The sequence below is a fragment of the Nymphaea colorata genome, chromosome 6 (assembly GCF_008831285.2).
Source record: "Nymphaea colorata isolate Beijing-Zhang1983 chromosome 6, ASM883128v2, whole genome shotgun sequence".
Classification (NCBI taxonomy): domain Eukaryota; kingdom Viridiplantae; phylum Streptophyta; class Magnoliopsida; order Nymphaeales; family Nymphaeaceae; genus Nymphaea; species Nymphaea colorata.
The window spans coordinates 23,173,525-23,199,369 of record NC_045143.1 but is presented as its reverse complement, the minus strand read 5'-3'; the positions used below and the strand labels follow the sequence as shown (position 1 = coordinate 23,199,369).

Sequence of the window (25,845 nt, the reverse complement as noted above, 5' to 3'; positions counted from 1 at the left end):
TTGCCCCTGTTGGTAAACTGAAAACTGTGAGGGTCATCTTAGCACTTGCAGTGCAAAAGAAGTGGAGCATGGATCAGCTTGATGTCAAGAATGCCTTATTGAACGGCTATCTACAAGAAGAGGTCTACATGAGCATGCCTCCTGGATATGTTCAAAGCGGAAAATGTTGTCATCTCAAGAAAGCCTTGTATGGGTTAAAGCAGTCTCCTAGAGCATGGTTTGAAAGGCTGAGGATAGTAATGAAGACTAATGGATACAAACAGGGAAATGGTGATCACACCTTATTCATTAAGCAGAGAAATGGCCTGGTGAGTCTTCTTCTTGTGTATGTTGATGATATGATAGTCACAGGTGACGATGAAAAAGAAAAAAGGAAGATGAAGGAAAGGTTAGCTGCCGAATTTGATCTTAAAGATTTGGGTAAACTAAGGTACTTTCTGAGAATCGAGATTGCTCGGTCAGAGACAGGGCTTGTTATGAGCCAAAGAAAATACACTCTAGATCTTTTAAAGGAGACAGGCAAACTTGGATGTAGGCCATTTCTAACTCCAATGGAGTCTGGTACAAAGATAAGCATCAAAACTGACAACATCCTTGATGAGGAAGGAAAAGGGAGGTATCAGAGGCTGGTTGGTAAGCTCATCTATCTTACTCTTACTCGCCCTGATATTACGTATGCTGTGAATGTGTTGAGTCAGTTTATGCATGCTCCTACTGATTGTCACTGGAAGAGTGCAGAAAGAGTGTTGGGGTACCTAAAGAATGACCCAGGGAAAGGATTACTCTATACTCAACAAGACCAACTTAATATTGAAGGATACTCTGACGCAGATTGGGCAGGATGCACTGATACTAGGAGGTCTACCACAGGGTACTGCATCTTTCTGGGGGTAACCTGGTTGTATGGAGAAGTAAAAGGCAAGAAGTTTGCTCTAGATCCAGTGCTGAGGCTGAATACAGGGCTGTGGCTATGGGAGTTATAGAAATGCTATGGTTAAAGATTCTCCTAGTGGATATTGGAGTTGAAACGGAAGAAAAGATGAAGATGTACTGTGACAACAAGTCTGCGATTAACCTTGCAAACAATCCTGTCCTTCATGACAGAACTAAACATGTGGAGATTGATCGCCATTTCATACGGGAGCGTATAGATTCCAAGGAGTTGATCCTGCCGTACATGAAGTCTGAAGATCAAATTGCCGATGTTTTGACCAAAGCCTTATGTACATCTCAATTCGAGAAAAATGTGAGCAAGCTTGGCATGTTTGACATGTATGCCAAGCTTGAGGGGGAGTGTTAGAATATCTTGTATAGGGAACCGGGTCTGGATATGGACCCGGTCCCATGGGCGTGGGTACCGAGGGTGGCTCGGTACCCTAGGTGGGCCTCCCTCTTATATTATCTCACTTATTGTGTAATTGTTGATTAAGTGAAAATAACATTCTCTCTCCTAGGGTTGCGGTCTTGCCCCTAGGTTAGAGCTTCTCCGTGGTTTTTCACCTCTTACTGAGGTTTTCCACGTATATCGTGTGTTCCTTCTCCATTATCTTCTTGCGTTGCTTGTTTCTACAACTATGAAGTTGCAATTCATCATTCATGAACATTCGTACTCATAATTTATAACACAATTACAATATGATTCTACTTCTAACACATCAATAAACATAACATAAGATAATGTGATATATATCATAAGTTCATAACCATATATTCATAAGGTCCATAAAGTCTGCTAGATAACTGTTAGGCTTTGACTTAGTTTAATAATGTTAGACAAGTTTTATTTTACGTTAGCCAGTTTGGATCGTTATTAGTCAATTTGGATTGGGTATTTAATAGAGACCCGCTTTGCTTTATGTTGTAAGTATTTTGGGTGTGATTTGCCCTAATGCAAATTTATGATGAGGTTTTATTCTCTCTCTGGTTCTCTTCCCTACTCCTTGCCGCCAGTCCCTTGATAGCCCTAGAGGCTATCAACTAGTATCAGAGCCATAACAGATCCCGATGCCGCCGTGAAAAACAACGTAGCTCTCGCTGCCAACGAAGCCCATCATGTCTGGACAGAGGAGACCATCATTGAAGTCAACCGCCGCCTACAAACGATTGAACAACCGCACGCCGACACCGAAGCACGATTGCACAACGCCATCCAAGCCGTTGTCACAGCTGGCCTCCGTGACGCCTTGCAACTACACCACAGCCCCGTCGGTCCCCCTGCGTCGCTGCCACCACCGCCTCCTCCAACCGCCAGAGATTCTCTTCTCGATATGCCAGGTGTGGTCCACGGCACATCGTCGGGAGCAGGACCACACGTCAATCGAACATCTAACGCTTTGCGCACACTCCCAACGTACATGATCGAACAGGAGAAATCGATAAGCAAGGCACCCACCACAAAAGGACCCAACCGGCCAATCGTACACCGCCTCACACCTGAACAAATTCAAGAGAAAAGGCGTCAAGGAATCTGCTTCCATTGTGACCAACCGTGGACAGTCGGGCATTTATGCAAGCATCTTCACATGTACTTAGTGGAGGAAGAAGAAGAAGTGGCGCCAATTAAGGGGACACCACCAGGGCGTCGGGTGAGTCGTCAGCCGTGAATACGACCATGGGGTACCCGCCGGAAATCTCCCTGCACGCACTTGCTAGGAACGAGGTGCCTCAATTGATGAGAGTAGAAGGAAAGCTAAGAGGCCGAACCGTGAGTGTGCTGGTCGATACGGGCTTTACTCACAACTTTATACGTGAAAAATCTGTGAAAGCACTGGGATGCAAGATTGATACACAGTGTTTGACGTGGTGGTAGGGGATGGCATTACCCTGAAATGTAAGGGATGCTGCATGAAATGTAAGGGATGCTGCACTGAAGAAAAGCTGGAGGTTCAAGGCCATTGCTTTCCTGTGCAGTTGTACATGTTAGCATGGCAGGCACCAATCTCGTATTGGGCATGCAGTGGTTACGAAGGCTTGGCGAGGTGGTGTGGGACTTTGTTGGCATGAGAATGCACTTTACACAACATGATGGCCATCGACTGATGCTCTCGGCAAGCACGCGACCAACAGCGACAGAAATGGCTAATTACAAGATGTTCAAAGGGGCATCCACAAGCTTTGTCTTGCTCATGAGTCTGATGGAGCAAATCAATTAATCAAAACATCGGAAACGAAGCCAGCAATAAATGGAGTACGTTTATCTTCACTCCTCAATGAGTTCTCAGATGTGTTTGCAGCCCCTAGGGGACTACCACCACCATGCTCGTGCGACCATCAGATCGATCTTCAACCCAGCGCGGCCCCCATCAAACAACGCCCTTATCGATACAACCCGTTCCAAAGAGAGATTCCCACGCAACTAGTACAAGAGATGCTAGCGCAGGGTGACATTCAGCCGAGTATGAGTCCTTTTGCTTCACCAGCCTTACTCGTGCGAAAGAAAGATGGAAATTGGAGATTATGCGTAGATTAACGGGCCCTCAACGCCATCACCATCAAAGATCGATACCCTATACCTATAGTGGAGGATCTATTGGATGAGTTACTGTCACACCCCAACCTTTTTCACCCTCAAACACAAATTTATTTTTTCTAACATAAAGCGTTGAAGTGTGACCACACAACAAATCAAAAAGAAGGAGCTATGCCATTCAAAACAATGGGACAAACTTTCATTTATATAACAATTTCAGTTGACACAAAATTACATCGATGTGTATGACAAAAATGCCACAAACCATATGATTGATGCCTGACAACAACAAGACATCAATATAACCCAAAACACGACGCGCCGGCACTACAAACCACAGACCCCGACCCCGACCCGCTCTGCCCAAAACGCCGAGCGTTACACTTGGCTAGCCGTCATAACAATATGGGTACAACTACCATCCATTTCATTCATTTGCATCATTGCCCGCAGCAATGTGTATGCAACAAAACAAAACATTCACATCCTTTATCACATTAATCACATCTTTGGAAAACTTAGCCAAACCACAGAGAGTAGTCTCGATCTGTGATAGGCTCGTAGCTGTCCTATGCAGTTATCATTCTAGGATGCTTTCTAATGCACAATTTGGGGTCGAGGAGACACTCGACTCGATACCCCACCTCATCTATCCTAAACAGTTATCAATACTAGCATGCACATGCAAATGCGTAACATTTTCAAAACAAGCTTCTAATAGCTTTTCAAAACAGATCATATCATATATCAATTCATTTGCATGCATACACACATTCACTTACAGAACAATCAATCAATCACAACACAATCCTAAGATCCCACGATCCTAAGAACACACAATCACACATTTGCCCCAGGCAGGGATTTGCCTAGAATGTTGCCATACCTGTCGCGTGCCCTCAAAACTCTTTAAAATGCCTCGAGCTTCAAATCTAGTCGCTTAGGGTCGACGGGACGTACCTGGTGTACCTGCAAACATACACAGGTGGTAAATGACTAAATTCTCTATTGGTTCAACTTCACAATCAAAACAAACAAAAACAAAATCATTGAGGCATGTCATTGCCTCAAGAGGGTGTCGACGGGTAGTGTTGACCTACAAAGCCCTCCAATAGGCCTCTTCCCAACTTCTTGACGTTGCCACCAAACGTCAAAACTCAAGGCTTCGATCAAACCATCACTAACACACTTCTGATTAGCTTTCTTTAGTTGAATCGTCTTCCCAATAATACACCCAACTTACTGTAAAAATCTTCACAAAGTACTTGTCTCTCCGTATGCAAAACAGATATGTTGAGAAGAGAGGATGAAAGAAGACGATGGAGGAAAGGGAGCAGCCGGCTTAACTCAGCCCTGCGTTCCTTAATCTTTAATTAAAGAATAACCCTAATAGGGTACAACAGATTTGTACATAAAAAGATAAAAAATTACAAGAGAGCCACCGCCTAGTAACTTTAGGCGTGTGGATATAAGGAGAATGGATCGGGTCTAAACAGACCCGATCCCCATACGCTAACAGCTCCCCTCAAGTTGTGCATGAGATTTGATCATGCACAACTTGTTCTTCAAATCCCAAAAATGCTGCCCTGTGAGACCTTTGGTAAAAAGATCAGCTATCTGTTCATTGGTAGATATATAAGTAGGCAAGATCTCGGCTTCTTCAACCTTCTGTCGAATGAAATGTTGATCAAAATCTCTATATGTTTGGTGCGATTATGCAAAATGGGATTGAAAGCAATTTTTATCGCACTTTGATTGTCACATAGTAATGATGACCGAACAATAGGAAGATTGAGCTCTCCAAGTAAATGACGTAACCATGACGCTTCAGCCGTCCCTGCAGCCATGGCTCTATATTCTGCCTCAGTGCTAGATCGTGCAACAGCACGCTGCTTCTTACTGCTCCAACAAATGAGATTAGAATCAAGAAAGAGACAGAAACCTGAAACTGATCGTCGGTCATCGGGATCGCCTGCCCAGTCGGCATCAGTATATGTATATATGCTATGTCCAAGAGAAACATTGGAACATTTGGTGTAGACTAGTCCATCTCCAAGAGTAGCTTTGAGATACCGTAGGATCCGCTTAGCAGCATCCATATGTCCTTCAGTGGATGCATGCATGAACTGAGAAATCTGATTTACAGCATATACTATGTCTGGGCGAGTAAAGGTAAGGTATTGTAACATACCAACAATGCTGCGATAGAATGTGGGATTGGAATATGCAGCAGTTCCATCAGATGCAGTCAATTTAGTATTCAGAACACTAGGGGTAGTGATGGGTTTGCAATTAGTCATACCTGCCCTATCCAAAACATCAAGGGTATACTTGTGCTGTGTAAGAGTCAAACTATCATTTGTCCTATCAAGTTCGACACCCAAAAAATATCGCAATTCTCCCAGATCCTTCATCTTGAACTCTTGCTTCAACATACCTTTAACATAAGATATATGTGAAGAAGAATTCCCAGTTATAACAATATCATCAACATAGATAAGTAACCAGGTGGTAGCTTCTCCAGTGCGATAGATAAACAAAGAGTGATCGAGAGAGCTTCGGAGAAAACCAATTTGTTGTATGTGATGAGAAAAACGATCAAACCATGACCTAGAAGCTTGCTTCAACCCATATAGAGACTTGTGTAATTTGCAAACCCATTTTTGAGAATCATGAGTAGTGTAGCCGGGAGGTTGCTCCATGTATACCTCTTCCTTAAGAATTCCATGAAGAAAAGCATTTTTGACATCTAACTGATAGAGAGGCCATCCATACGAGACTGCAAGAGAAATAATGACACGGATTGTTCCCATCTTGATGACTGGACTGAATGTTTCATCATAATCTTCCCCATATTGCTGAGTGAAACCGCGCGCCACAAGTCGTGCTTTATACCGATCAATGCTACCATCTGGTTTATATTTCAGTTTATAAACCCATTTGGATCCCACAACATTCTTATCAGCTGGACGAGGGACAATCTGCCAAGTCTGACATTCATGCAAGGCTGCCATTTCCTCATTCATAGCTTCAACCCAACATTTTTCCTTACTCGCATTGTGATAAGATGTTGGTTCCACCTTTTTGCTGACTTCTGTCATAAACAGCTGAAAATCCAAAGAAAAACTGTTATAGCTCACCCATCTATCAATAGGATGTCGCACGCGTTGTGATTGGCGTGGAACTGCAGTAGGAACTGATCGCCTAGAATACACCAGGCCTGAGAACCGATTATGCATAGGTGGCTCACTGGGCTGAGAAGATGAAGGCATGCTGTCCAAGGAAGTAGTGCTGCTCAAGGAACTACTTACAGATGTCTCGGGCTCATTAACAACTTGCTCATTGTGCTCAGTCAACATTGCTGCCCCTTGTCTTAAGATTTCAGCATGAAGCCAAGTATCATAAACTTCATTTTTGTCCTTGAGTGTCACAGAAGTAGCCTTGGGATCCTGTAACCTGTTCTCATCAAATACAACATGCCGTGAAATATGTACACGCCCAGTTTTAGGATTGTAACACCTATAACCCTTGTAATTTTCAGCATACCCTATAAATCTACATAAAACAGCACGATCTTGAAATTTGTTTCGCAAGGAAACATCAACATGCACATAGCACACACATCCAAAAACACGCAACTCCTCATAACGTGGCTGCTCTTGGTGTAAAAGAAAAAATAGTGATTTTCCATCAAGCAAAGCCAATGGCAATCGATTTATAACATCTACAGCCGTATGGAAAGCCTCGGTCCACAATGTCATAGGTAAGTCTGTTTCATGCATCATGCTAAGTGCACTTTCAACAATATGCCTATGTTTCCTTTCAGCAATTCCGTTTTGCTGAGGTGTATGCGGACATGAAATTTGTCTAGTGATCCCATTATCTAGTAAGTACTCAGTAAATTCATTAGAAATAAATTCACCACCACCATCACATTGAAAATGCACAATATTACTGGAATATTTATTTTGAACTAAGGCATGAAATTGAGTGAATAGGCGAAAAACTTCTGATTTGTGTTTCATGAAATGGATCCAAGTATATCGGGAATATGAGTCAACAAAAATGACATAGTATCTACTCCCAGAAGAAGAAGGAACTGGAGCAGGGCCCCAAACATCAGAATATATGGTGTCAAAAACCTTTGGAGCTCTTTTATTTATTAATTGAAAATGAAGGGCATGGCTCTTACAGATATGACAACTCGAGCACATGCTGGACTCACTGACAGAACTCAGACTGGACTTATCTAAGAGCCCGTCTGCAACAAGACTTCGAACAAAAGATTGACTACAATGAGCTAACCGACCATGCCAAATGGATGGTTTATTATACTCTGTGACATTGACTTCACTATGACTTGGAAAACATGAATCGGAAGGGTGAGATTTTGACATCTGTGGAGCTCCTTCAAGGACATACATATCTCCTTTGCGAGTGCCCTCAGCGAATGTCTTCTTGGTTCGAGCATCCTTGACATAAACAGAAGAGGGTGTGAATTCAACAGAGGATTGAGTATCATCAATAAGCTTGGACACTGAAATAATATTTTTCTTGACACTTGGAACAACAAGAACATTCTTTAATGGAATCGAAGAAGAGCCCATAGAAATTTGTACATTTCCAATGTGTGATATTGTGTGATGGGAACCATCTCCCGTGACAACTGAGCCTTTATCTAAATAAGGGAGAGCACTAGAGAGATTACCTGCGTCACCAGTAACATGGGCTGCTGCTCCAGAGTCCACATACCATTCTCCTTGCTCGTTTTGTTTCAAATGAAGCTTAGACAGGGCTGTCATGAGGAGTTGTTGTACGTCTGCTGAAACATTAGATCCAGATGATGATGAAGCTGACCCTGCTGCTGCCTTGTTCTCACGTCTAATCTGATTATTTTTGTTCTACGGGTTGTGCCAACATTCTGACTTTACATGCCCCCTCTTGTTGCAATAGAAACAAGTCGGAACCCTTCTAGATGTGGCAGATGTAGTATTCATGCCCTGTGGTGTTGGGAGAATCCCTCTTCCCATTCCTGCCTGAGGAATCCAAGTACGAGTGCGATTCCCTTGCAATGCATGTGTCCCTGTGATCAGTACATTGTGACTGTTGGAAGGAATCAAATTCTGTCGCTGAACACGACTAGCTTCGTGTTGAAATAACTTAGCCTTGAGATCTTCGAAAGATGGAAGAATAGGTAGGACTTCCAAGGCTGTGCAAAAAATATCAAAATCTGTTCCCAATCCACTCAAGGCTTGTTGCACTTTGTCCTTGTCGCTGACGGGATGTCCAATGGCAGCAAGTTGATCACTTACACTTTTAATTTCATTCAAATATTCCAAAACAGTACGCGTCCCACGCTTGATGTCCTGAAATTGCCTTCTTAACTGCAGAAAACGTGCTTCAGATACTTGAGAATACGTGGTGGCAAGGGTAGACCACAACTCTAGGGCTGTTAAATCATCATCAATACCTCCTAATACTTCCTCTGACAAAGTAGAAGTAATATAGGCAACAAGAGACTGGTTGTGAGCCACCCAAGCTTCATACTCAGGATTATTTTCAGTAATGGTTTCATATTCAAATCTGATTTCACTCATAGCCGCAGCCCCAGCAGCTTGATCTCCCACTACCGTTTTCTTCACTTCACGGTCAATATACATAGGAGGTGCTGGAGTGGTCCCATCGATATGCCCGTAGAGTCTATGACTTTTGATAAAAGGGACTATTTGACGTTTCCAAGTCAAATAGTTACTATGATTCAGCTTTTGTGAAATAAGTTGGGAGAGAAAGCTGGAAGATAGAAGAGAGGGGGTCGGCTGATCCATAATTGATTTAGGGCAACGACAAAAATAAGGGCAAAACGATGAGAAGATTAGGGCACAACGATTAGGGCAAATCAATTAGGGCAAATCACGCAAGATTTAGGGCAGAAACTGAAAAGAGGGATGATCACGCCAGAAAAGAAAGAATTTAGGGCAGATTAGGGCTAATCACATCAAACTGAAATCACTCACCGGAGGACGATGCAACCTGGCTCTGATACCATGTAAAAATCTTCACAAAGTACTTGTCTCTCCGTATGCAAAACAGATATGTTGAGAAGAGAGGATGAAAGAAGACGATGGAGGAAAGGGAGCAGCCGGCTTAACTCAGCCCTGCGTTCCTTAATCTTTAATTAAAGAATAACCCTAATAGGGTACAACAGATTTGTACATAAAAAGATAAAAAATTACAAGAGAGCCACCGCCTAGTAACTTTAGGCGTGTGGATATAAGGAGAATGGATCGGGTCTGAACAGACCCGATCCCCATACGCTAACACTTACATGCTCTACTCCAACTAACATAGAAATACGCCCATTGACAAAAGTATGCGCCACATGCTCACTAAAACGATTCTAAATCTTCTCACCCACATCCAAATCTCTACCATGCTCCCAAATAGCTTCGAAAATTCACACCTCAAGCTTAAAAGATCATTATAGGCAAGAATCATCGCTTGTTCAACATAATCATAAACTTTCCCCAAAAAGCAACATCGCTAATATGCATCCCAAATCATCAATTTTAAATTCTAGCATGCTCAAACAATAATTATACATACACCCACAGAAAATTTACAACAATCTTAGCTCGATTAGGCCTTGCTCACCCCAATTTAAGAATCCGAACTGCTGCGATGCCTCCGGCAGCCACCTCAAGCATTCAAACGATCCCCAAACGGCAAAAATCGTGTAATGCCGCCACCACCAACACCGTCTAGTCGCTGTTATGAGGGGAAAGATGTGTCCCCAACTGCAATCCAAACCAACAGCCCCAAAACAGTCAAAAACAGCAAGAAAACGGGCGGGGAAAAAAGGAGAGTGTGCAGCAGAGAGGACGAGAGAGTGTGGGAGTGAGAGCTCGAGCAGAGGAGGAGAGGGAGAGAAATAACAAAAAAAATGGAAGGGGAGAGGCTGCACAAGAGGAGGCCGTGCGGCAGAGAGGGGAGACGGCAGAACAATGGGAGAGGGAGGAGGAGAAGAAGGAAGAGTTAGGGCGAGGTTGAAGGCTTACCCGAACGCCGCCACCGCCGGCCCAAGCATCTGGACCCGACCCGGCCCGCCTGAAAGACATCGAGCATTACAGTTACAAGGAGCGTCGTTCTTTTCCAAGCTTGACCTACGAGTCAGCTACACCAAATCAGAGTAATAGAAGCAGACGTGCCAAATACCGCCTTCCTCACACCCGACGGCCATTACGAGTTCCGTGTAATGCCTTTTGGTCTCACCAACGCGGCGGCAATGTTTCAGCCTCTAATGAATGACGTCTTTAGGCCTTACCTGATAGAAATGTAGCACCAATATCTGTAACCCGAAAACAGCACTCAAGCAGGAAGATAGATAGAGAGAGAGAGAGAGAGAGAGAGAGAGTGAATGAAAACAAGAAGAAACTGAGGAGAAGAAGCCGTAGCCAAAATGGTTTGCACGGCCTCTATTTATAATCTCATTTTCAGAATTCTAAGAGTCTCCAATCGTAGAATCCTAGGAGATTTCACAAGCTCCAAGGACATTAATTACATCATAGAAACCTAAGAGACTTCACATATTACAAGGATATTAACTACAACATAGAATCCTAGGAGACTTCCCATATAACAAGGATATTAACTATAACATAGAATCCTAGGAGACTCTTCACATGTTACAAGGACATTAAATATTTTAACACATTCTACAAGGAGGTGGAATCCTAAGAGACTCCTCTTCAACGTGCTGGTGAAGGATTTATATTTTAACACCCTCCCTCAAGTTGTGCATGGTTTTGCACCATGTACAACTTGCCTTTTAGAAACCAGAATCGTTCCTTTGTTAATCCTTTTGTAAATAAGTCTGCAACTTGTTCATCTGTACGAACATAAATAGGCTGAATTTCCTTGTCTTCCACCTTTTGTCTAACAAAGTGTTGATCAATCTCAATGTGCTTTGTTCGACCATGTTGTACGGGATTAAAGGCAATGTTAATAGCGCTTTGATTATCGCACATTAACATTGATGTTTTAATCTTTTCTCCAATGTCTTCTAGCAAATGTCTAACCCATGTAACTTCAGCAGTACCTGCAGCCATGCATCTGTATTCAGCTTCAGTGCTGGATCTTGCTACTGCCTTTTGCTTTCGACAACTCCAAGACACAAGATTACGTCCAATGAAAATACAAAAACCAGAAATGGACTTTCTTTGATCGGGATCTCCAGCCCAATCTGCATCTGTGAATGTCATAAGTTGATGTCCAGTAGTTATATTTTCACTCTTACCATAAACTAAGCCATCTCCTGCTGTCCCTTTAAGATATCTTAATATTCTTTTGACAGCATCCATGTGAGTATCTCTAGGTGCATGCATAAATTGGGATACTTGATTCACAGCATATATAATATCTGGTCTAGTAAATGTAAGATATTGAAGTGCCCCAACAATACTTCGATATTGCGTAGGATCTTCATATAACTCCCCATCTTGAGCACTTAGTCTTTGATTTAGAACACTAGGAGTTCCAACAGGCTTACAATCAGACATACCTGACTTTTTCAACAAATCCAACGTGTATTTCTGTTGTGTCAATGTGAGGCGATTATTGTGCCTATCAATCTCCACTCCAAGAAAGAATCGTAAATCACCAAGCTCTTTCATTTTGAAGTTTTGCATCATCAAAACTTTAGCTTCTTCTATGTGTTTTTCTGAATTGCCTGTGATAACAATATCATCAACATATATAAGAAGTAAAGTAAATATGTTTTCCTTTCGATAAATGAAAAGAGAGTGATCTAGAGGACATCTCCGAAAACCACATTCTTGAATCTTGCAAGAGAAACTGTCAAACCACGAACGTGAGGCCTGTTTAAGTCCATAAATAGATTTTCTTAGTTTGCAAACCCATGCATGAGAGTCTCCTTTCGTGTATCCTGGAGGTTGTTCCATATATACTTCCTCCCTTAAATCACCATGAAGAAAAGCATTCTTCACGTCCATTTGATGTAGTCTCCATCCATATTCAACTGCCAATGATATAATCACGCGAATTGTTCCCATTTTGATCACAGGGCTGAATGTCTCATCATAATCTTCTCCATATTGTTGTGTAAACCCTTTTGCTACTAACCTTGCTTTGTGTCTTTCTATGCTGCCGTCAGGTTTGTATTTAATTTTGTATACCCATTTGGAGCCCACTACGTTCTTTTCGTGTGGCCTCGGAACGATCTCCCATGTTCCACATTCATGCAAGGCATCCATTTCTTCTTTCATAGCCTTTCTCCAATGATGTGATTTTGATGCTTCATCAAATGAAGTAGGTTCTTCCTCCTTGCCAACTTTTGCCATGAATAACTGAAAATCAAGTGATAAAGAATCATAGCTAACCCACCTGTGAATGGGATGACGAATGCGTTGGGATCTTCTAAGGTGGGGCATGTTGTCTTCTTCACTGTGAGCATCTCTGTCCCTTAGTCGTCGACTGTAGATAAGACCGGAATACCGATGTGCATCGTTGCTCTGTTCATTATTGTTTTCGTGATGACTTAATGACTGTGTTGGATCTTCTTGATTTTCACTTTGAGCCATATCCGACGGTTGTATTGCTCTCTCTGAATCTTCACTTTGAGGCACATCATTTTCTATAACAGGATCTGCATTGAATAACTGTGTACTGGTCCAGGGATCATAAGATTCAATGGTCATAGGCATTTCATTTGTATTATCAAAACTATGTTCATCAAAAATGACATTTCTTGAAGTTTTGATACGTTTAGTTGTTGGATCATAGCATCGAAAACCTTTATATTCATCAGCATATCCAACGAATCTACATTGAATAGCTTTGTCTTGAAACTTGTTCCTCAAGGCAGCATCAACGTGAACATAGCATACACAACCAAAAACCTTCAAGTTCTTGTAATCAGGTTGTTTGCCTAAGAGTGTAAAATATGGCGATTTAGACATCAAGAGTGTCATAGGCAAACAATTTATTATGTATACAGCAGTATGGAAGGCTTCAGTCCACAAGGAAATGGGCACATTAGTATCATGCATCATGCTCATGGCGCTTTCAACTATATGTCGATGTTTCCGCTCAACTACACCATTTTGTTGTGGTGTGTAAGGGCAGGAAATTTGTCTAGTTATCCCTTTTTCACGTAGAAATTCAATAAAATCAAGCGAGGAATATTCTCCCCCTCCATCACATTGAAAATGCACCACATTGGATGAAAATTTAGTTTGAATCATGGCATAGAAGTTTCGAAATATGTGAGGTACTTCTGATTTGTGTTTCATGAAGTAAATCCAGGTGAAACGTGAGTAAGAGTCAATGAATAAGACATAATATCTTGACCCAGACATGGAATCAATAGGGGCTGGCCCCCATACATCAGAAAAAATAGTTTCAAAAGGTTTGGAAGCCCTTTGATTTATATTATGGAAAGGTAAAACATGACTCTTACAAAGTCCACAACTTGAACATTTTTTGACACTTGAAGTAAGAGGTAAACTTGATCTTGGAATGAGACTATCTGTGACAAGTTTTTCAATGAAATGTCGACCACAGTGTCCTAGCCGACTATGCCACAAATCAGACTCCAAAAATTGGTTAGGGCCCCTTACTTTTGATTGAAAATATCAAGAACTTGGCACTGATGACGCATTATGAGAAAGAGAAAATGTCTTCAATCCTATATCAAAAGTGGATGAATCCTTGGGTAGACATTCCTTGAGGACGTACATATTCCCTTGACGCTCCCCTCTAGCGAACATTTTCTTCGTTTGGAGGTCCTTGACATAGACAGAAGAAGGTGTGAATTCAACAGAAGAGCTTGTATCATCAATGAGTTTAGAAATGGATATGATGTTCTTTTTGATATTGGGAGCAAGAACAACATTAGACAGTGATAGAGACGAGGATGACAATGGAATATGTGCATTTCCAATATGTGTAATAGGATGAGATTTTCCATCACCTGTTATAATGCAACTTCTACCGTAATGAGGGGATAAGTTAGTCAATTTACCTGCATTTCCTGTCACATGGGTAGCTGCACCTGAATCCAAGAACCATTCTCCCTGCTCATTTTGCTTTATAGTCATCTTTGAGAATGCGGCCATCAATAGCTGTTGCATATCTTCAGCGGTGGATTTAGAACTTTGTCCTCCTTGTTTATAATCTTACTCCTTTGTTTTTATTTTGAGGATTAAACCAACATTGTGCCTTCATGTGTCCTTTCTTGTTGCACTGAAAACAAATTGGTATTTTTCTTGAAGTATCCAAAGGAGACATACCTTGGTTATGTGGTGTTGGTAGAATGCCACGACCACCATGGTTGGAGTTCCCATGGCTCTTACCAAACTTTACATTCATAGCCAACACATTTTGGGAGTTCCCTTGATCAGTCCTTTCAATGACTCTTTTCATATTCATTTCATGTTGGAGAAGTTTACCTTGTAGTTCGTTGAAGGAAGGCAGAACAGGAAGGACCTCAAGAGCTGTAATAAAAGCATGATAATCATGCCCAAGTCCATTCAAGGTTTGCTGCACCTTTTCCTTATCAGAAATGTTATTCCCTGAGGCAGCAAGTTGGTCTGCGACGGCCTTAATACGCCCCAAATAATCCATGATAGACGTTGAACCTTTGCTCAAATTCTGAAATTCTTTCTTTAAGTACATAATTCGAGCTTCTGATATTTGGGAAAAGGTATCAGCAAGGGTTTCCCATAATTCTTCTGCAGTACAATCATCAGAAACTGAAAGTAACACTTGTTGAGATAAAGTGGACAAAATATACGCAACCAGACTTTGATCACGTCTCATCCACATAGCATGTTCAGGATTGTTGTCTTCATGAACAACAATAACTTCTCCTGCCTCATTTTTTATTTCCTGTAAGACGGATATTGGTGGAGCCTTTGTTGAACCATCGAGATGTCCAAAGAGGCCTTGACTTCTTATGAAAGGCATGATTTGCCTTTTCCAGATCAGATAATTCTCATGGTTGAGTTTTTCGGTAATAAGGTGAGGAAGAAAACTTGAGGACATGCCAGAATGCGAAAGGTTTTCCATGACAGCAGAAAAGAATGGTATATAGGTAGAAGATGAGAGGGAAAGAAGACACGATATAACAAGATGTGTCCTTGGTAAGCAAGAAGAAAAAAGGAACAAGAATTGCGCAAGAGAAAAGTAAATTCAGGATAGAGACAAGATGAGAAAAGAGTTCTAACCAGATCAGACCTGTTTGGGCATTTCGTTTGGTAGAGATAACGTAACCTGGCGCTCTGATACCATGATAGAAATGTAGCACCAATATCTGTAACCCGAAAACAGCACTCAAGCAGGAAGATAGAGAGAGAGAGAGAGAGAGAGAGAGAGAGAGTGAATGAAAACAAGAAGAAACTGAGGAGAAGAAGCCGTAGCCAAAATGGTTTGCACGGCCTCTATTTATAATCTCATTTTCAGAATTCTAAGAGTCTCCAATCGTAGAATCCTAGGAGATTTCACAAGCTCCAAGGACATTAATTACATCATAGAAACCTAAGAGACTTCACATATTACAAGGATATTAACTACAACATAGAATCCTAGGAGACTTCCCATATAACAAGGATATTAACTATAACATAGAATCCTAGGAGACTCTTCACATGTTACAAGGACATTAAATATTTTAACACATTCTACAAGGAGGTGGAATCCTAAGAGACTCCTCTTCAACGTGCTGGTGAAGGATTTATATTTTAACATTACCTACATAGGGTTGTCCTTGTCTTTTCGGATGACATTTTGGTGTTTAGCACAGACGAGGAGGCTCCAACATTTGCATGTCGTTCTATCTCTCTTGCGAAAGCATATCTTGCACGCCAACTTATCCAAATGCACATTTGGCAAGTCACAAGTTACGTACCTGGGCCATGTAATCAGTCAAGGCAGTGTCTTGATGGAGGCAGACAAGGTTGCAGCAGTAAAGGAATGGCCGACCCCTCGCACGGTGAAACAGCTTCATGGTTTTCTTGGTCTGGCGGGTTACTATCGACTATTTGTTCGTAATTTTGGAACCATAGCAGCTCCCTTGACTGAGCTGACAAAGAAGAACGGGTTTCGTTGGAGTCCTCAAGCGAAAAGGCATTTGAAGCTTTAAAGCAAGCGCTTACGTCAGCACCGGTACTGAAAATGCCCAACTTCGAGGCCACATTCGAAAATCGAGACTGATGCATCTGACGTTGGCATTGGGGCCGTTTTGAGCCAGAACCAGCACCCAATCACGTTCTTCAGTCGTGCCATGGGCTCTGCTTTTCACAATAAATCAGCTTATGCTCGCGAGTTGATTGCCATAGTCTTAGCAGTGCGGCATTGGAGACACTACCTATTGGGGCGACGTTTTGTGGTCATCACATATCACCAAAGTCTGTGCTACTGTCTCCAACAATCAGCGTTGCTTCTTGAAGTACAGAAATGGGTATTAAAGCTGAGTGGCTTTGATTTTGAGTCAAACATCGAAAGGGTAGAGATAACCTCGTTGCGGACAGCCTGTCAAGGCGGGGGGAGTGGGAATCATCTGGCCAATTGTTTGCTGCCATTTCTATACTGTGTCAGATTTGGGATAGAATAGCTCAGGCGCACGACAATGCACCCTCGGTTCAGCGCATTCGCACTGATTTGCAAGATGATCCCACGCGCAAATACGGGTATGAATGGCGGCCGCCTTATCTGTACTTCCGTGATCACATCTATATACCCACCGACACGGAGTTGCCAGTCGTGTTGATAGCACATTTCCATGATTCCAAAGAGGCAGGGCACGAAGGGGTGGAAGGAACATATCGCCGACTACGAACCGTTTTCTTTTGGCCACGTATGAAACGACAGTTCGAGACTACATGAAAGAGTGTGATACTTGCCAACGTAACAAATACGAAACACAACGACCAGCCGGGTTACTGCAGCCGCTACCAATCCCTGAACAGATTTAGGAAGATATTTCGATGGACTTCATCGAAGGCCTACCCCGCTCAAACAAAAAACCAGTGATTTTAGTGATGGTTGACAGGTTATCAAAGTATGCACACTTCATTGCCTTGAGTCACCCTTTCTCAGCTAAGACTATTGTTGCGTGATGAAGAAGGGGAGAACGAGAGAGGGAGAGAGAGAGAGAGAGACGAAAAAGATATTTTGATCTCGTGCTCTAATCTCAACTTAAAGGGAGATTAGGGCACGGCTGAGGCAGTTACAAGAGAAGGACAAATAAAATATTAAAAGGACAGAAAGGAACCCTAACTCTTAAATAGTCAAATAACTACCACATTTAAAAACAAACTTTCTAATTTCAACACTCCCCCTCAAGCTGGAGCATAGATATCAACCATGCTCAGCTTGTTACAACATCTAGAGAAATCACCAATTGGAAGAGCTTTAGTAAACATATCTGCTGCTTGGTCTTCAGAAGCAACATGAACAGCGGACACCACACCTTCTTTTATAAGATCACGAATATAATGACAATCCACCTCAATGTGCTTTGTTCTTTCATGAAATACTAGATTGTTTGCAATGTAAGTGGCCGCCTTGTTATCACAGTACATTTTCATAGGAAGAGGAACATGAATACTCATATTCGTTAGCATAGATTTAACCCACGTAATTTCAGTTGCCGTTTGAGCCATTGCTCTATATTCAGATTCTGCACTTGATCTAGAGACTACATTTTGTTTCTTGCTTCTCCATGATATGAGATTACCGCCAACAAAGACACATAAGCCAGTTGTAGACCTTCTATCATCAACAGACCCTGCATAGTCAGCATCACTATAAGCAACAACATCAAGAGATTCACCCTTCTTAAAGAAGAGGCCTCTGCCTGGGGATGATTTTAGGTATTTCAATACCATCATCGCTGCATCCCAGTGGACTTTTCTAGGCTTTTCCATAAACTGGCTTAATTTTCCAACAGCAAAGCTTATGTCTGGCCTTGTTACAGTAACATAAAGTAGTTTTCCAATGAAAGACCTGTAAGATCGAGAATCTACAAGTTCTGATTGATCATCATGAAGGTGAATACGTGGGTTCATAGGGAGATTAGCCGGCTTGGTCCCTAGCATCCCTGTGTCCTGCAGTAAATCAAGGACATACTTCCTTTGAGACAATGCTACACCTTCTTTGTTTTCCACAACTTCAATCCCAATAAAATATCTCAAGTGACCAAGATCCTTCGTGACAAAATGTTTTTGAAGAAAGACCTTTGTAGCAGATATTTCTCGACCACAATCACCTGTCAAGATAATGTCATCAACATAAACTATCATGACAACTATACATGTGGAGGTCTTCTTGATGAATAGGGAATGATCCAACGGAGATCGTTCAAATCCACATTGTGAGACCACCTCTGATAATTTGTGGAACCATGCCCTAGGACTTTGTTTGAGTCCATAGATAGCCTTCTTCAACCGACACACTTTACTACACTCCCCCTGTCTTTCGAACCCTGGTGATTGCTGCATATATATAGTCTCCTCAAGATCACCATACAAAAAAGCATTCTTCACATCAAGCTGATACATAGGCCAATCAGAGTGTACTGCAACAGAAATAATAAGTCGCATAGTGCCCAATCGTGCCACTGGAGAGAACGTCTCAAAGAAGTCAACCCCGTATGTCTGAGTGTAACCTTTAGCTACTAATCGAGCCTTGTATCGCTCTAACGACCCATCTGAATTATATTTGACTGTAAATACCCATTTGAAACCAACGATGTCACAATCTTTAAGTGGATCAACCAACTCCCAGGTACCACGCTGTACGAGAGCATCCATCTCATCTTGCATAGTTGTTCGCCATTTACAATCTAGTAAGGCCTGTTGATGACAAGTTGGGACAGTATGAACTGTCATAGCCTTCAGAAACTGTTGTAAGTTATCATCAAGATGGGCAGTGGAAACAAGGTGAGAGATAGGATGCATGGTACACTGTCTCTTGCCTTTGCGCAGGGCTATAGGCAAGTCATCTAAAGGAACAACATCAGGTATACTTACTTCAGTGGGGCTTACATCTTGAGAAGAGTCTGATGGTCGACCATGAGAGGAGTCCTGTCGCCGAGTGTAGACCAATGGGGGATCCTGAAACCTATTCATAGTGAGAGTAGGAGATGGAAAGGATTGCAACGGGATAGGAGGAATAGGTAAAAGGATAGGACATGGTACTTCAGTTGAGGCAGAAGTATGACTGAAGTAAGACTGAGACTCAAAAAAAGTGACATCCGCACTGATATACTCTTTGTGAGTTGCCGACTCAAAACACTTGTACCCTTTTTGGTTTCGAGGATAGCCAATGAACACACACTTAATGGCTTGAGCAGCAAGTTTATCACATTTAGGCCCAAGAATGTGTACAAAACAGGTACAACAAAAAAATTTTGGTGCAACGAAAAACAAGCTTCGATTGGGATAAACAAGTTTGATAGGTACTTTGTGGTCAATGGAGGATGACGGCAAACGATTGGTCAGGTGACAAGCCATGAGTATGACATCACCCCATAAGTATGCAGGAACATGATTATGAAGCATGAGGGTACGAGCAACAGTTAGAAGTTGCGATGCTTTCGTTCAGCAACTCCATTCTGTTGTGAGGTATGAGGACAAGTGAATTGGGGAGAGATACCATTTTCAGCATAAAAGGTCATTAAGATAGATGATTTGAACTCAAGAGCATTATCAGTGCGGATACACTTAACCACAGAACCAAATTGAGTCTTTATTTCAATAATCAAGTTTTTGAGAATACAAATAACTTCAGACCTTTCCTTCAATAGGAATACCCAACTGACTCGAGAATAATCATCAACAACGGCAAGAAAGTACCTAAACTTATTTCGGCTAGCAACCCTGCTAGGCCCCCACACATCAACATGAAGAAGATCAAATAACTCTTGACTGGAAGGACTAAGACGCGAAGGAAAACTACTACGTGTGTGCTTGCCCAGTTGACAAGCCTCACATTGAAAAGACTCTGGAACAGAGAGATTAGGAAGGAGAGAACGGAGCTTGGGTGCTGAAGGGTGACCAAGCCGGAGATGCCACTGGAAGACTGTAGACTCTGATGTAGAAGAGGTAGCAGCAAGGCCCATAGGAGTCGACAGGATGTAGATGCCCCCTTTCTCATAGCCGCCACCAATCGTCTTCCCAGTTTGCAAGTCCTGAAATGAGCATGAACCAGGGTCAAAAATAATACGACAGTGTAAATCAGTAGTCAACTGTTTAACCGAGAGTAAATGAGATGGAAATTTATGAGCATATAAAACATGTGGAATAGTCATAGACTTAGAGAGTTTCACATCTCCAAAACCCAATATGGGTGACAGTCTACCATCTGCAATTTTTACATGACGTGGCTGGGGAAATTTATGCAGAGTAGTAAAAGACTCGGGTCTGCTGCAGAAATGTCTTGATGCTCCTGAATCATTAATCCACGAAGTACCTGAATCAGACGTGGAAGGACCCGCTGAGAAGGCTCGATCAGTCACCACTATAGCAGCTGAAGCCTGTGAGGCTTTGTGTGCCAAAAATTGCTCATACTCAACTCTGTCAATGCTAACTGTCTCTGGAGCTATACTAGGCGAAGAGTCCTCCACTGTAGGAGTGGCAGTCTGTGCAGAACCCATAGACGAGTAAGTAGAGCTCTTGCCCTGTTTGGTGACCATATTTCTTCCCTGTGACACAGAGGATGGGCGACCATGTTTATCCCAACATCGATCCTCTAAATGACCAATCTTACCACAATACGTGCATTGGAACCTCCCACGGCCCCCAGTTCCACGACCTATACCTCTTCCTCTTGTACTATAAGTGGAGCCATGACCACGACCACCCCCCACAGCAAGTGCAGAGGCAGGCGTCACACCAGCTGGTTGAGACAGACTAATAGCAAGACGGCTAAGTCTGTTGTACGCATCAGAGAGGTCAGGAATTTCACTTCCAGTGAGCATCTGATCCTTAGCAGCAGCATATTCAGGAGAGAGACCAGCAAGAAACTTTGCAACCATAGTAGGTTCAAAGTGTGACTTATAACACGATTTGCACGGAGGACGCAAGAATTTCAAACGTTCATAAGTGGCTTTAACTATGGCAAAGTATTGAGATAAATCCTGACTTCCCTGTCGGAGATTGTGCAACTCTTCTTCAACTTGAAGGATTTTAATCACATTCTTATCTTGAGAATATGTCTGTCTAAGAAATTCCCACATCTCCTTCGCAGTAGTATAGTACGTAATAGTAGAAGCAATTTGAGGTTGAACACTATTCATAATCCACGACATTACCATGTTGTCGTCCTCTTCCCAGGTTATGTACTTCCCTGACTTGTTAGTAGGCTCATCCTCTTCAATTATGTGTCTCTTTCGATAACAGACAACATAAAGGATCTGGACCATAGTTCATAGTTGTGTCCATCTAATTTAACTGTAGATCCATAGGAGAAGGGATTTCCACCTCCTTTGTGATCGTTACCACCCTCGGAATTTCAGCTCTCAGCCATAATAAATCACAGCAAAGATAAGAATACCAAGATAAACTGTATATAAGCAGCAACTTCACGAGGACAACAGGAATAACATGAAACAAAGGAACATGCACACGTTTCTTTCACATCCCCAAACAGCAAATAAAAGTAGCTTGCTGAAACCACACCAGAAACGGACAGGGAATAACTTGCTGAAAATAGTGACTTGCTGAAAATAGCCTGCTGAAAAACACACCAGAAAATAACAACTTGCTGGAAATAGCTTGCTGAAAAACACGCCAGACAAGAACAGGGAATACAGCCTGCTGAAAAACACGCCAGAAAATAACTTGCTGAAAAAAAACCTTACAAACAACGTCTGCCGCTGCTTCTACTATTCCCAACCTCAACTCTTAAACAGCACGTCCATATCTTTCGTAAAAAAAATCAGCAAAACATGTTCTGCGTCACCAAAACTTCTGATCATACCTTACACCGCAGCCACTAACAGCATAACGTTCCACTCAAATACTCTAAACAGCGTCCATCAACAGCCCATAACCTTGTCCACGCACTCCACTAGAGGATCTGATCACGCCTTCCACATAGGCGAGATCAGGTCCTCTTCCACGCAAGAAGAAAAATAGGGGAAACCAGCGATCACGCCAACAACAACTTGAGATGCTCACGTACAAGAAGTCTGAGACGATTGGTTCACGCCAGCAGACTTGAAGGTTCACGCCAGCAGACTGAATCAATACTGCAACAAGGAAGGCACGAGAGGATCACGCCAGCAAACTTGAGTCGATCACACCAGCGTAGGCTCTGATACCATGTTGCGTGATGAAGAAGGGGAGAATGAGAAAGGGAGAGAGAGAGAGAGAGAGACGAAAAAGATATTTTGATCTCGTGCTCTAATCTCAACTTAAAGGGAGATTAGGGCACGGCTGAGGCAGTTACAAGAGAAGGACAAATAAAATATTAAAAGGACAGAAAGGAACCCTAACTCTTAAATAGTCAAATAACTACCACATTTAAAAACAAACTTTCTAATTTCAACAACTATAGCACAGGCCTTCCAAGAACACGTTGGGAAGCTCCATGGCATGCCCCAATCCATTATTAGTGACCACGATTCAATGTTCCTTAGTCAATTCTGGTGAGAGTATTTTCATTTATAGGGCACAAAACTAAAGATGAGTACCGCCTATCACCCGCAGACGGATGGGCAAACAGAGGTAGTAAATCGTTGCGTAGAAACCTACCTCTGATGCTTCGCTGGGCAGCTTACTTATCATGGGCAGAACTAGCTTACAACACCGGTTGGTGCACTTTAACAAATACAACCCCCTTTGAAGCCATCTATGGCAAACCCCCACCGGCGATTGATCGTTATTTACCGGGCACCGCACGAGACGACATGGTGGATACCCAGCTGCATTGCAGGGATGTCATCTTGAAGGACCCAAAAGCGCATTTAGCTGCAGCCCAGAATCGGATGGTCATACAATACAACTGCTGCCATAGAGCAGTGACGTTTCAAGAGGGTGATTGGGTTTTCTTGAAGAGGCCCCCTCAACGTACCACGAGCTTACAAGGACCCGGACAAAAAAAGCTACTCTCTCGTTACGTGGGACCCAATAAAATCAGCTAACGGATAGGTAAACTTGCTTATGAGCTCCTTCTTCCAGCAGGCAGCTCTATACATCCAGTATTCCACGTCTCGAAACTGAAGCTCTGCACCAGCGTTCCCACGGGCGAAGAGGACGATTCTGCTCCAATCGTAGAAGCAACAGCTAACCTTACACCTTTTCGGTGCATCAGTATGAGGAAGTTAAAGATAGACGACAAGTGGCGTCACCAATGGCTTATTGAATGGCTCTCAAATGAAGATGCACCAGCAATGTAGGAAGATAGCGAGGACATCATCTCTCGTTTTCCATCATTCACACCTTGAGGACAAGGTGTTGTTCGAAGGGGGGAGAAATGTTAGGTTTTGTCTTAGTTTAATAATGATAGACAAGTTTTATTTTACGTTATCGTTATTAGTCAATTTGGATCGGGTATTTAACAGAGACCCACTTTGCTTTATGCTGTAAGTATTTTGGGCGTGATTTGCCCTAATGCAAGTTTATGATGAGGTTTTATTCTCTCTCCTAATCTCTCTCTCTCTCTGGTTCTCTTCCCTACTCCTTGCCGCCAGCCCCTTGATAGCCCTAGAGGCTATCAATAACACATCAAACAACAAGTTTTAATTGTTATGCATTACATCATAAGATGATCATGAAATGATGAAAATTTTCAATGTCAAATACAAATAACAAATGAAAGCACTATCAACTCTCATTCATAATCTTCATTCTCATCTTCATATTCATTGTCATCACCATGAAGTTCAACAACCTTACTGACATATCCTGCAGGCTCTCCTTTATCAACAATTTCTATTCCTTCAACTTCAATGTTGAAGCACTAAAGATGATCATCATCAAATGTTGGGGTTGGTTTTTTCTCAACCTGTGGTTCCAACACATCAAAGTTGTCCAAGCTTATAGGATCAAATTGAGATGTGTCTTTTCTTGTTGATGTTTTTTGTAATTGACTATGTTAAATATGAGAAAAATTGTTAATATATAATTATATATATTATAAACCAAATTTATACTACAATATTTAATTACTTATGAAACAACTATATATTAAGTTCTATTACCTTTGTTTCTACCTCATACTATATCGAACATAAACAAGGTCCTTCAACCTTTTATGTTCGATCATGTTCATCTTCTTGTCATGGATATGTTGGAACATGCTCTAATTCCTTTCGCATTCATTAGTACAACATGTCTGGCTGAGGACATTAATGGCAAAAGGTTTAAGGTTTGGACAATCAAACCTATTCAACCATAAATCTAAACAAAAAAAAAATGAATCATATGTAAAACATTACATAGATAAAAAAATGTAAAGTAAATTTAAAATTTTTGTGTAATTACCTGCATGCATGGTTGCCCTGGCTCGAATGGTTGTCTTTATTCCCATGTTGCTTATACAATTATTTTAAACATATACAATTATCAGACTTAACAATATTATACAGAACATAATAATATAACATTCATATTCTATATGATTGTATTTTTGTTATATTGTTAAGTTTGATAATTGACATGGGAATAAGCACAACCATTCCAGGTAATTACACATAAATTTTAAATTGTATTTACATTTGTTATCTTTTTGTTGTTTTACATGGGATTCCTTTTAGTTTTTGTAAATTTGTGGTGAAATAGAATTGCGAACTATTGTCCAAACTTTAAACCTTTTGCAATTAAAGTCCTCAGCCGGGCATGTAGTGCTAATGGATGCGAAAGGAATTGGAGCATTTTCCAATATATCTATAACAAGAAGAGGAACAAGCTCGAACAATTGAATGACCTTGTTTTTGTTCGATATAATATGAGATTACAACAAAGGGTATACGGCTTAATATAGAGTTGTTTCAGAAGTAATTAAATATTTTAATATAGATTTGCTTTATAATATATATAATTATATATTAACAGACTTTTCTCATTTAACATAAGCAATTACAAAAAAAACATCAACAAGAAAGCACATATCTCAGTTTGATCCTATCAGCTTGGATTCCTTTGACATGTTGGAACCATGGGTTGAGGAAGAACCAACCACAATAGTTGATGATGATCATCTTTAGTGCTTCAACATTGAAACTGAAGGAACAAAAATTGCTGATGGAGAGCCTGCAGGATATGTCAGTGAGGATGTTCAACTTCATGAAGACGGAGATGACAATGAAGATGCATATGAAGATGAGAATGAAGATTATGAATGAGAGTCGAGAGTGC

At 41.7% G+C, this 25,845-nt stretch overlaps 2 protein-coding genes across 4 annotated transcripts in view; both read right to left on the bottom strand.

Annotated features, from left to right (window-relative positions):
• Nucleotides 1–25,845, bottom strand: part of LOC116255768 (peroxisomal nicotinamide adenine dinucleotide carrier-like) — a 64,756-nt gene that overhangs the window by 33,304 nt on the left and 5,607 nt on the right. The window lies entirely within an intron of this gene.
• On the bottom strand, nucleotides 20,555–25,036 carry LOC116255769 (uncharacterized). The gene is made up of 2 exons (XM_031631756.2): nucleotides 20,957–25,036; nucleotides 20,555–20,675 (listed from the first exon to the last, which is right to left on the bottom strand). The coding sequence occupies exons 1-2, from the start codon at nucleotides 21,906–21,908 to the stop codon at nucleotides 20,638–20,640; spliced, it is 990 nt and encodes a 329-aa protein (XP_031487616.1). The 5' UTR covers nucleotides 21,909–25,036; the 3' UTR covers nucleotides 20,555–20,637.

What these genes read in the sequence shown, in the direction of transcription:
- LOC116255769 (XM_031631756.2), bottom strand. Translation starts at nt 21,908, where the DNA reads ATGGTCCAGATCCTTTATGTTGTCTGTTATCGAAAGAGACACATAATT. An exon ending in TCCTTCCACGTCTGATTCAG is followed by an intron (nt 20,676 to 20,956) that starts GTACTTCGTGGA and finishes TGCTCATTTCAG; the next exon opens with GACTTGCAAACTGGGAAGAC.